This window comes from Balaenoptera ricei, chromosome 10 (genome assembly GCF_028023285.1).
Source record: "Balaenoptera ricei isolate mBalRic1 chromosome 10, mBalRic1.hap2, whole genome shotgun sequence".
Taxonomy (NCBI): domain Eukaryota; kingdom Metazoa; phylum Chordata; class Mammalia; order Artiodactyla; family Balaenopteridae; genus Balaenoptera; species Balaenoptera ricei.
The window spans coordinates 41,923,713-41,937,543 of record NC_082648.1 but is presented as its reverse complement, the minus strand read 5'-3'; the positions used below and the strand labels follow the sequence as shown (position 1 = coordinate 41,937,543).

Sequence of the window (13,831 nt, the reverse complement as noted above, 5' to 3'; positions counted from 1 at the left end):
ATTTAAAATGATGTATGTTATTTTTCATTCTGTATTGGTAAGCACTGTATATTAGAAATGTTTTCAGGGTATCTAGTCAGCCATACTGCTTGAAAAGGAAGTCCATTTATAGACGAAGAGAAGTAAAGTATCTTGTTCAAGTAGCAGAATCTGTATTAGAACCTAAGTCTTTCTTAGTACACTTGCTTTCATATCATTCTATACTTTTTTTGTTTCAGGCTTAATTGAACAATGATATGGTTTAAAACCATACAAATGGGAAGGTATATAATCTATAATACAAAGAAGGCAAATTTGTAATATACATTTTTAAAATGAGCAAAAAATTTAGCACTGATCACTAGAAAATGGGCTTCAAGCAAAAATAACAGATTCAATGATAAAGGTAAAATTCTGATAACTTAAAATGTGAAAGTGTTTATATTAATGAACCAATATATATCTATGACTCCATAATCAACAATATACTTTTTAAATAAGACAGAGAACACACATAAAGCTTTTTTTTTAATGTTTTTCTCAGTATAGCTCATTAAGGGTTCTATTACTAAAAACAACCTTTTCTTCCAAAGGTGTATTACTTAGAAAATTTATTTCTCTTCTTACTCTAAAGTCTCCGGGATTTAAAAATCCTCTTCAAGTGAACGAGTAGATCCTGGGACTTCCCTGTGGTCCAGTGGTTAAGACACCATGCTCCCAATGCAGGGGGCCCGGGTTCGATACCTGGGCAGGGAACTAGATCCCACATGCATGTCGCAACTAAAAGTCCGCATGTTGCAACTAAAAGACCCCACGTGCCGCAACGAAGATCCCACGTGCTGCAACTAAGACCTGGCACAGCCAAATAAATAAAAAAATAAATAAAAATCAAAAAATAAAAATTGGGTTGTCTTAAAAAAGAAAAAGGGAAGATCCTACTCAGATTGTTCTTTAAAGAATGTTGCTAAATGAGATACACACTTAGCCATATAAATATTGTTATAATATTAATTAATTAATATTAAGATGTCTTCAAGAGAATTTAGAATAAATATATGTATATGTATACATGCAAGGCAAATTGCACGTATATGCTCTGATTCCTCAAAACCTTCATGGTGGTTACTCTCCGATATACAGTGGCATTCATACAGTTTTGTTCTTCAAATTTCACTTTCTTAATGAGTTTTTATAGCCATTGATTTTATTAGTACCTAAATTTTAACAAAACATTCAAGTTTCTTATCCACAGTAACTAGTCATACCTTCTCTTTCATGTTCTCAAAAACTCCTCCCTGGGCCAGTACAGTATTGGACTGCAAATCAAAAATGAATCCTGATGAATCTGAAACAATGAGAAGGAAAAAATATATTCAACATGGTCCAAAGCTAACATATAATCCATCCCGCAAAATGGAAGGGCCAATACTAGCTGCTTTTCTCCCATAAACAGCTAACAAGAAGTTAGTTGTTATTTTGCAAATTCTATTATATAGATAACTGATAACTACATTTGCATTAAAATTATAAAATTAATTTGATTTTAATAGAAACTGTCACAGCTTGAGAAAAACACTAAGTACATCACCTATATTAGACTGTCCAGTAATCCTTGGTATCTTTGTTAACTATCCTATCTTAATTTAAAAGACCCTCTAAAAATGTTGTAAGTAAATAGCTCCTCAAGGTAAAATTTAATACTAACAACTATGAAAATGTGAGAATGAGAGCTTCTGTGGCATTAATAACAACAACACATAAAAGTACTTTCCATCTTCCAGACTGCAACACACACACACCATATTCTTAGACTATGAACTCCATGAATACATTTGTTTGTGTTCCCAATATAATACTTGATAAAGCAATGTACCTGAGTTTACATTACCAGCACAAATGGGAAAACTTAGTTCAATGTAAGTAATTACAGAAAAGAGTTTGGCTTCCCTGCACTTATAAAGAAAAGGCTATCTATGAATTTAATCAGTTTCTTTACCCGTGACTACATGATCAACAAATTACCTCAGCTTTAACACTTGACAACTTTGTTTTAATCTAATGAGATGCGATCCTAGGACATGGTTAGAGTGCTTCTCAAATTCTGATGCGTATACTTAACATCTGGGGAAATCTCCAGTTAAAATACAGGTTCTGATTCAGGAGTCTGGCGTGTGGCCTGAGGTTTTTACTCCCAAGCGGTATCAACATTGCAGATCCATGCACCATACTTGGGAGTAGCTTGGGGGTTAGAATTTCAACAAAGCAAGTAAAAGGGGAAATTCTGAGAAAAGGGGTTGCTGTGGTCTGAATGTTTGTGTTCTCCCCTCCAAATTCATATACGAAATCCTACAGTGATGGTATTAGTAGGTGAGGCCTTTGGAGAGTGGAGTCCTCATGAATGGGATTAGTGCTCTTTTTTTCTTTTTAATTTTATTTACTTATGTGGCTGCGGTGGGCTCTTCCTTGCGGAGTGCGGACTCCAGAGTGTGACGGCTCAGTAGTTGTGGCGCGTGGGCTTAGTTGCCCCACGGCATGTGGGATCTTAGTTCTCCAACCAGGGTTTGAACCCACGTCCCCTGCATTGGAAAGCGGATTCTTAACCACTGGACCACCAGGGAAGTCCCAGGATAAGTGCTCTTATAAAAAAGATTCTACAGAGCTCTCTAGCCCCTGCCACGATGTGAGGACACAATGAGAAGTCTGAAGCCCAGAAGAAGGCCCTTACCAGACCATGATGGCACTCTGATCTCAGATTTCCAGTCTCTAGAACTGTGAGAAGTAAATTTCTGTTGTTTATAAGCTACCCAGTCTGTGGTATTTTGTTACAGCAGTCTGAACGGAATAAGATGGGGGTACAAAAAATACAGTAATATTCTAGTGCACTTTCCAAATTCTTTTACTATTATTTCAGATGTTTTTTTTAAATTTTTAATTTTTTAAAACATCTTTATTGGAGTATAATTGCTTTACAATGGTGTGTTAGTTTCTGCTTTATAACAAAGTGTATCAGCTATACACATACATATATCCCCATATCCCTTCCCTCTTGCGTCTCCCTCCCTCCCTCCCTATCCCACCCCTCTAGGTGGTCACAAAGCACCGAGCTGATCTCCCTGTGCTACGGGGCTGCTTCCCACTAGCTATCGGTTTTACATTTGGTAGTGTATATATGTACATGCCACTCTCTCACTTTGTCCCAGTTAATTAAAGCCTCTTTTACAGCTCAATTGTTATCCTGTGTTTTAAAATACCTCCTAGTTTCTATGGAAGACTGATAATTTATAAGTTAGAATGATAACAATATTTTGGTACTAAAAGTGGAAAAGAGGATATGAATAGAGCCTATGTCATTCAAAGAGAAACTGTGTTTGCCAATTACCATTGAACTGTGAATTAATTTAGATTTAACCTCTGTAATATTGGCAATATCATGATTGTTCCCCGAATGAAAAATCAGGTCACATTTACACAAACTCAGTATTTAAAGCCTGAGTTTTCCAGATGATGACAATAATATGGTTAACTCCCAATTATCTTTATTAATTGAAAAGAGACACAGTACAGATAAAAATCTTATACAGCCAAAATACTACCCAGCAACCTTCTCAGAATTGCTTTAGGTTATCCAGATGATATAACCTGACTGTTGTTAAGTACAGATGACCCTTGAACAACATGGGTTTCAACTGCCTGGAGCTACTTATACGCAGATTTTTTTCAGCAGTAAATACTACAGTACTACACAATCTGCGGTTGGTTGGATCCATAGATGCAGAACTGTGGACACTGAGGCCCAATTGTAAGGATTTTCCACTGCACTCAGGAGTCAGCACCCCTAACCCCCGTGTTGTTCAAGGGTCAACTGTACTCTCTCCCAAAGACACATTAATGAACTCTGAGATGATACAAAGGACATCAGTAATCTTATTAAGGAATCAAACCACCAATCTCTTTTAGGGAAAAGAGGGGATACTTAAGGTAAAACAGCATTTTGGAATCTATATTTAAATGAACTATTGGTATTTCTAACTTCTACATCATCTAACACTTTTAATTTTTTTTCCTTTAACAACATGCTGGATGAAACCAAGTGCAAGGAAAACAAAGGGTAGTTCTGCAAACACCTTCAGTTACTGCCCCCTCAAATTAGCATAAGTATTATTAGGGTTTATTTGGCATACCAGTTGGGATAATGATTAAAAATACATAAAGCATAAGAACCTAGGGGCAGGACAGGAATAAAGACGCAGACGTAGAGAACATGAGGACATGGGGAGGAGGAAGGGTAAGCTGGGACGAAGTGAGAGAGTGGCATGGACATATATACACTACCAAATGTAAAACCTATAGCTAGTGGGAAGCAGCCACATAGCACTGGGAGATCAGCTCAGTGCTTTGCGACCACGTAGAGGGGTGGGATAGGGAGGGAGGGAGGGAGACGCAAGAGGGAGGAGACATGGGGATATATGTATATGTATAGCTGATTCACTTTGTTATAAAGCAGAAACTAACACACCATTGTAAAGCAATTATACTCCAATTAAAGACGTTAAAAAAAAATACATAAAGCAGCTATTTCAGTCAGGATCCCAGCAGGAAACAAACAGCACACTTAGACTGGGAAATCTGAAGAGAGTTTAATGAAGGGACTATTTTCGAAGGTGCTGGTAGGGAGTAGGGAAACCACAAGATAGAGCACAGTACTCCTTGGCTAATAATAGCAATGTATATTGCTACTGGAGGTGTTAAAGAAGGTAAGGAGGGAGCAATTACTGGAACCCAGAGAGAGCAGGCTCTTTCATCTTTGTTTCATCTGGTGTGGAGACAGCCATAGGATAATAGTCCTTTAGGCAAAGGACACAGTAAGCCCACAGTGACCCCTCAGGGAAAGATTGGGGGAACAGATACTCCTACCTCACTCTCCTCCTTGCCTCTGGTCTCCTGTCTATGCTGCCCAATAGCCAAACTCAACCAGAAGCCCGAGGGCAAGAAACCTGTAGTCTGACCTGTAGTCTGCACAGGTCAGCCTCCCAGGGCACAAATGCCCATTTTGTATTTATATTCTAAATCATGAGTTCGCCAAAAAGGGCAGCAATAATTTAACATCTTAACTTGTCTATTCACCAGCTAATATTGCCTCTTTTTACTTAAACCAACAACTCAAGTAGATTCAAAACCCTGCTTCAATGAACTGGAGCTTAAGTGCCTCTCAACATGATAGGGGAAGTCATTTTTAATTCCCGCCAACAACATTTAGTGATTTAACAATTCTCTTATTTTTTCGTGCAAAGAAAGCCTAAGATTTACTTAATTCCATTGGTAGGAAATAAGGCAGGATCTCATCCTTTTATAACTACTCTATGATAGAAGGTCATGTATACTCTATCAGAAATAAATTTTTTTTTCTTTAGAAATAAATTTTTAAAGAAAAAAAAATGAAGTTAAATACTATACTCAGGCAAGATTCATAAAGGATATGAGGAACCCTTGACACTGAGCTTTCTTATTACCATTTATTTCATTCTATCAGGAACCATCTCACAGGTTTCTTGGAATTATTTCAAATAGCACACATTTAGGAACATTTTGGAAAAAGTATGCTATTTACAGTATCACTGACATACTTGTAAATATTGCAGGCTTTGTTATTGTTTTCACTGGCTTCAAAAATCAGGCAAAAGTTATTTCAATGAGGACAACATAGAAATATCTGACTGTCACATATATCAAACCAGACTTGAGCAAGTTTTTTTTTAAATTGAGGTATAATTGACACATATATGTAACATTATATTACGTAGTTTCAGGTATATAGCATAATGATTTGATATTTGTATATATTGTGAAATGATCGCCACAATAAGTCTAGTTAACATCCATCACCATACATAGTTAGAATTTTTTTCTTGTGATAAGAACTTTTAAGATACACTCTCTCAGCAACTTTCAAACACGCAATATGGTATTATTAACTATACTCACCATGCTGTACATTACATTCCCAGGACTTATTTATTTTATAACTGGAAGTTTGTACCTTTTGACCCCCTTTACCCATTTGGTCCTCCCCCCACCCCCCATCTTTGGTAACCACCAATCTGTTCTCTGTATCTATGAGCTCTTTTATTTTCAAATTTTAGATCCCACATGTATGTGAGATCATACGGTTTGTCTTTCACTGACTTATTTCACTTAGCATAATGTCCTCAAGGTCCATCCATGTTGTCACAAGTGGCAAGATTTTCTTTTTTATGGCTGAATAATATTCCATTGTATATATACACCACATTTTCTTTATCCATTCATCCATCAGTAGACACTTAGGTTGTTTCCATATCTTGACTATTGTAAATCATGCCACAATGAACATGGGGGTACATGTGTCTTTTCGAGTTAATGTTTTTGCTTTCTTTGGATAAATATCCAGAAGTGGAATTGCTGGATCATATGGTAGTTCTATATTTAATATTTTGAGGAACCTCCATACTGTTTTCCATAGTGGCTGCACCAATTTACATTCCCACTAACAGTGCACAGAGTTCCCTTTTTTCCACATCCTGGCCAACACTTGTTATTTCTTGTCTTTTTGATAATAACCATTCTAACAGGTGTGAGGTGATATCGCATTATGGTTTTGATTGCATTTTCCTGATTAGTGATGTTAAGCACCTTTTCATGTACCTGTTGGCCATCTATCTGTATGTCTTCTTTGTAACTGAACACATATCTCAACAAACTTTGAAACATAGTCTAATTCTGTTTTTAATTTATAATTTAACCTGAAGACCATATTGTATGTATTAATTCGGTTAAAAGGTCTGATTATATTCACAACTCTCAGGATGGAAGGAAGAAAGGCAGGCAGGCAGGCAGGAAGGAAGGAAGGAAGGGAAGGAGGGAGGAAAGGAAGAAAGGAAGAGAGAAAACAGTATTGGTGAGGATGTGGAGAAACTGGAACCATCATACCTTGCTGGTGGGAATGTAAAATGGTATAGCTGCTGTGGAAAGCTACATGATGGCTCCTTAAATACAATAATTAAAGATAGAATTATCATATGATACAGCAATTCCACGTCTGGGTATACACACAAAAAACTGAAAGCAGCAATTTGAACAAATATTGGGTTGGCCAAAAAGTTCATTCGGTTAGTGAATACATTGTTCAATAAAATTCTTGGTGAAAATGAAAAATGTGTCTTTTAGTTCTACTTAAAACCGAACGAACTTTTTGGCCAACCCAATATTTGTATACCCATGTTCATACCAGCATTATTCACAATAGCCAAAAGGTAGAAGAAACAAAATGTCCATCATCAGATGAATGGATAAAGAAAATGTGGTGTGTATATATATACACAATGGAATATTATTCAGCATTAAAAAGGAACGAAATTCTGACACATGCTACAACATGGATGAAGCTTGAAGATATTATGCTAAGTGAATTAAGTCAGTTACAAAAGGACAAATACTGTATGATTCTACTCATATGAGGTGACTAGAGAGTCAAATTAAAAGAAGGGAAAGTAGAATGGTGGTTGCTATGGGCTGGGGAGGAAGGGGGAAAGCAAGATCTTGTTGAATAGATAACAGAGTTTCAGTTTTGCAAGTTGGAGAAGTGTGGAGATGGACAGTGGTGATGGTTGCACGGCAGTGTGAAAATGTGCCACTGAACTGCACACTTAAACATGGTTAAAATAGTAAATTTTATGTCATGTAAATTTTATCACAATTAAAAAAAATTTAACTTCTAATTATAAAGAACGTTAAGAAAAGAAAATAGCATTGTTTTCTAATGTAAAATTTTAAATGTAAGGATCCCTTACTGAGATTCCAAATTAATCTCTGCAAAAAATATTTGGTAAGCACCTACCATGAGCCAAGCTAGACATTAAGGATACATTGGCAAACAAGACTTCTATGGTTCCTGCTCTGAGTTTTATAGTCTAGTGCAAGAGACCAGTAAAAATAAACAATCTCTCTAATAATGACAGCAACTATGCACAGCTTATTAAATTGCACAGTACTAAATACATATACTAGATGCCCACCATAACACTATTTTGAGGTAGAGTTTTTTTTTTTTTTTTTTTTTGGCTGCGTTGTGTCTTCGTTGTTGCGCGTGGGCTTTCTCTAGTTGTGGTGAGCAGGGCTACTCTTTGTTGTGGTGCATGGGCTTCTCATTGCGGTAGCTTCTCTTGCTGCGGAGCACAGGCTCTAGGCACACGGGCTTCAGTAGTTGTGGCACGTGGGCTCAGTAGTTTTGGCTCGCTGTTTCTAGAGCGCAGGCTCAGTAGTTGTGGCCCACGGGCTTAGTTGCTCCACGGCACGTGGGATCTTCCCAGACCAGGGCTCGAACCCCTGTCCCCTGCACTGGCAGGCAGATTCTTAACCACTGAGCCACCAGGGAAGCCCAAGGTGGAGACTGTTGAAAGCTTTATTATTTAGGGTCCTACCTAAAAAGATTTGGCAGAGCTAATATTATTAAGGCACAGTAAGGCTCTTTGAAAGTACTAAAGTGAATTCAATCTGATTATCAATGAGAAGATTGTTTCCTTCATGGAAAAGTCTGTCCCCCCAAATTCCAGGCTGCTTACAGTAGAGAGAAGCATCAAGGGGGCTCAACCCAGACATGGAGTAGGTCTAAGGATTCTTACAGGGGCTAATGCATTTGTGTCTTTGAATTTAACAACTAAAAACTTATGGTTTTAGATTGTTTATGTATTTTTTTTCATTGACATGATGGCAAATTATTATATTATCCAATCTGACAAGTGAGGAGAAAGGTGGAAATATAATCCCTTCCAGAATACCTTCTCTTCACTTTACAATGATGAGAAAAGTCAGTCATGGTACTATTCTTTACCCAAACTCATACAGTAAGAAACCTACTGCAGAATCAAGGACAGAGTCCAAGTTTTATGCTATACACAAAGTGCCGTAACTCATCAAATATACTAGTTCTCAAGTTGCCATTATTTTAACAAAAAGGTGGTATATCACCTTTCCTCAAAGGATCTCAGATTTTTGTTATTGCTCACTGATGTTCCTCATACATACACGAAACAAGTTGGATAACAAAATTATTCACATTTCACCATGGTCAAAGACAGGCCATACAGTTAAGAGCCAATTAAATGCAGGTAAGCCCAGAGGTGAAGAACCCTAGACATACAGATAACCTAAGAAGTGTGATGATCACTTGTCATATTTTCTCAAACTGTATCAACTTCCTTTTAAAAATTAAAAAGCAAACTCAGAAGCAGAGGCTGAGTGCCAGAAGTGGTATCTCATGAACAATTAAACAATCTGAAGTTCTCCTTTAGACTGAACACAGCCAGTACTCAACCACCTAAAAGAAAATAACTAGTCTCTTGCAATTGCTTTTTCTCATGCCAATTTTGAGAATAATCCACATATAAATCACCCTTAAAATTACAAGTGAAGTTCAGTTTCTTCATGTGCACTAATGGCAAACATAGGGACAGGGGTTATGTTGCACAAATATGAGTGCAAGGAAAAGAAAGTTATTGTCACAGGCACTACTAGCTAAAGCCTAGAGTATATTCACAACTTCAAAACTGAAGATGCCACCAACTTCAGTTTCCTAGGTGGTAATTCTCTCTTCTGTCAATTTACCTTCTAAGCTTAGAAGAATTATGACTGTTTTGGTAAGAAATAAGATACTTATTTAAAAAGGTGGGGATATGTGTAAATAAAGGAGAATCAGGCTTAGAAGGGAAGCAAATCAGAGATGAGAAATTTAGAAAGGCAACTATGTCAAAATGCCATTTTGTAAGATTTCTAGTTTGCTTTAAGTAGTTCTACTATAGCATACTATTGTAGCTTTCTGTAATGCTAGCACTTTTATATGTTTAGTTGTTTAAAAGTTATTTAAGAAACTTCCATCCTAGTTGCCAATCCTCTTAGTAGGTTGTAAGGAGTCGCATCGATTGGTCTTCCTAGCCATTTCGGATGACTAATGTGGCTTCAATGTCCAGAAAAATCCACACTTCAACTACCAATCTGCTCAGTGGGTCTTCAATGAAAGAAAGCAGCCTTTTATCTTCCTGTTACTTCTGCTTTCACTTGTCATCTAGTCTTTTTTCTTTTTCTGGTCGCACTGTGCAGCTTGTGGGATCTTAGTTCCCCAACCAGGGACTGAATCTGTGCCCTCGACAGTGAAAGCGCGGAGTTCTAACCACTGGACCACCAGGGAATTCCCTTGTCATCTAGTCTTAAGAGCTGATTAAATTTTTTCTTTACTTTGCTCCTTTCAGTGCTTCTTCAGCTACATTCTGAAGTATGTTGTGCCTCTTTTTATAGACAAAGTGCTTACACTGGGAAATTTCCTAACATCTAGAATAAGTTCTGATTTTTCAAGGTAGAGCTTGATGGAAAGTCACGGTTTTTATTATGCAAGCAATTAAATCCTACTTTACTCTCACCAATAGATTTTCCCAGGTTTCAAGCAGATGCAACAGAATAAGCTTCTATTTTTTAAGTTCCAAAAGTTCTTGAGTGTCTCATTATTTAAAAGGTTCGATGGTTGAATGGTAGATAGGAAATTCAGTCCACCTTTCAAAACTTTCTCAGTAATGTAGTCTAGAGAATAGCCAGGAGACAATGATATTGATTTTAATGCCAAACTTCTTCTATCTCAATGCCATCTCTCATTAGTCTGGAATTAGTTCTCTCACATGTGAAATAAAATGCATAATTTAAAAAAATTATTTCCTACTCCATACTGTCCTTCAAATTCTCAGAATTCTGCCAGCTGTTTCAAAAAAGAAACTCAATTTCATAAGTCAAAAAAATTTAAAGCACTTAAAAACTGTGATTTTTTTTTTTTTAAATAAAGAACTCAAATCTTTAATTACTAAGATCAGTACATGTTATTTGCTGATTCTAGATTATCTCTGAGTTAATTTTTTTGTTTTAAAGTTTTCTTTTCTTTTTTTTTAAGTACACCTGAATTATACATTATTTAATTTTTATTTATTTATTTATTTATTTTTGGCTGTGTTGGGTCTTCGTTTCTGTGCGAGGGCTTTCTCTAGTTGCGGCAAGTGGGGGCCACTCTTCATCGCGGTGCGCGGGCCTCTCACTATCGTGGCCTCTCTTGTTGCGGAGCACAGGCTCCAGACGCGCAGGCTCAGTAGTTGTGGCTCACGGGCCCAGCTGCTCCGCGGCATGTGGGATCTTCCCAGACCAGGGCTCGAACCCGTGTCCGCTGCATTGGCAGGCAGATTCTCAACCACTGCGCCACCAGGGAAGCCCCCTGAGTTAATGTTTTATACGCAAAACTTTGTATGTAGTTCCAAGGATTACATGAATTCAAATAGTTACTTAGAAAATTATGAAGCCACATGATGATTATTTTCATATCTGTTTACAGCCAACTTTCAGGCTTTTTTAAAGGAATGCGGCACTAAAATAGAATAAAAAGTAAAATATCTAGTTAAGTCCTTCTTTATTTCCAAGCAGTGAGAAGGACTGAGTTTTACCTTACTACTTGTTAATCTCTCCCAGCCTTTTGTGAAAGGAAGAAATAAATTGTGATGTGGCTAAAAGATGAACAGCCAGTAAAAACAGGGGTGGCGGGGGGAGAATCAAGGAAACTAGATAATCTAAAAAGCAGAAAGTCAGTCTGCGAATAAATCAAGTCTTCTAATATGCCTCTGTGTGAGCTGAGTCTGAAGAAAAACATTAAGTCTGAAGAAAAACATACTTTCCACTGCTAAGGGCCTATATTCAGTCTCTTACAAGTCAAACCCTCTTTTTAGGTTTCACTAATATTTCTCTGTTTAATGGATCTTCTATTTTATGGGATCATTACTCTTGGATGTCCTTACAATATATGCCATAGTTCTGGGCTTATTTCGTGCACTGGGTGAGTTGAATGCATAGGTGTTTATTTTTGTTTTTTAAATTATTTCCTATTCCTCATGTCCTTCAGTTTCTCAAGAATTCTGCCAGCTAATCCAGGAAAGAAACTCAATTTCATAAGTCAAAAAAATTAAAACACTTATGAACTGTGATATTTAAAAGTAGAACAAACCTTCAAATACTAAATCAGTGCACACTAGCTGGCAGAATTCCTAAGAATCTGAAGGAGAGTAAGGAGGAGCGATTTTTTTTTTTTAACTGCATTTCATTTCATATGTGGTAGAACTAATTTCAGCTTAGATCTGAGAGATATTCTGTTTGTCATTATAAAAGACTTTGCTTTGGATGTTCATTCTAGCACTGTAAAACATTGACTGTCTTCCCTCTCCACCCCATCTCATCCCCCTTGCTTCAAAGTACAGAAATGAACAAGGCAATCCTAATTGCATGCTTCTGTCTCCAACCAAACAATGACTCTTCTCATAATACACAGCACCGCAAAATCTGTCACTCTTCATTCATTAACCTTCATGCAAATAAGAATTAAATCTGTCAGCTTTTCTTTCTAAAACTGACTTATGGATCAATAATCTACTTTGATTATAAATATTTCTATTTCTAAATAGTTGTTACAATTATCAGAAAGTGGACACTAGCTTTTAAGCATTATACTTGTGAATGTAAGAAACATGCTACCTAAACAGCACACTTGTTTAAACCCATTCTGCCTTAATGAAATGTCTTTTAAAAAAATTTTTATTGTGAGATATATGGAATTATTATATATGAAATTACAATTATAGAATGGAATACTTTATGTGTATGTGCATTTACAGTGCACACACACATAAAAGTATTACAGCTTGATCATTTACCACAAAATAAACACCCAAATACTATTACCTCAGTTAAGAAATAAAACGCTAGTATCCCAGAAGTCCTCCTTATGACCCCATTCATCACTATCTCCTCCCATCCGCCAAAGGTAACTGCGCTCCAAACTTCTTTTCTTTATAGTTGACACCCCCTAAACACATTTGACTAAATATTATGGTATAGTTTTACTTTTAAAAGGAATAATTCCGGGGCTTCCCTGGTGGCGCAGTGGTTGAGAATCTGCCTGCCAATGCAGGGGACACGGGTTCGAGCCCTGGTCTGGGAAGATCCCACATGCCGCGGAGCAGCTGGGCCCGTGAGCCACAATTACTGAGCCTGCGCGTCTGGAGCCTGTGCTCCGCAACAAGAGAGGCCACGATAGTGAGAGGCCCACGCACCGCGATGAAGAGTGGCCCCCGCTTGCCACAACTAGAGAAGGCCCTCGCACAGAAACGAAGACCCAACACAGCCATAAATAAATAAATAAATAAATAATTTTAAAAAAAGGAGTAATAAGATATCTTTGTAATGATAAAAAAAGAAAAAAAAAAGGAATAATTCCATACATATTTTATTTTTGGTGCATGACTTGTTTTGCTCAACACTGTAAGATCATGCGTGTTCTTGCAAGTAAATGTAGTTTGTTCATTTTCTTTGCTAAAAATATTTCGTTGTATGAGTATGCCATGGTTTGTTTATCTATTCTGCTAGTGATGGACAAGTGGGTCGCTTCCAGTTTTTGGCCAATACAATCAACACTGTTTTGAATATTCTTGTACAAGTCTCTTGGTGTACCTGGAAATGCATTTCTCTTGAGTATACCCAGGAATATAAGTTAAGTCATAGGGTATGCATACTTTCAGCTTTAATACATAATATCAAAAAGTTTTTCAAAGTAGCTGCACAAATTTAAACTTCCACTAGCAGTTTTTAAAAATTTCTACTGCTCCACATACTCACACTCTTGGTACTGTTATTCTTTTTAATTTTAGCCTTTCTAGTGCAAGAGTAGTAGTATCTCACTGTGGTTTCAATTTACATTTCATTCATTTCTAAACAGACTCGGTGCCTTTATATATGTTATTAG

General features: G+C 37.0%; 1 protein-coding gene across 1 annotated transcript in view; it reads right to left on the bottom strand.

Moving 5' to 3' along the window:
• SPATS2 (spermatogenesis associated serine rich 2) overlaps positions 1–13,831 on the bottom strand; it is a 141,421-nt gene that overhangs the window by 39,954 nt on the left and 87,636 nt on the right. The window contains exon 3 of the mRNA XM_059935829.1: positions 1,245–1,324. Within this exon, the coding sequence (XP_059791812.1) occupies positions 1,245–1,324 (80 nt within the window). The remainder of the gene's footprint in view (positions 1–1,244; positions 1,325–13,831) is intronic.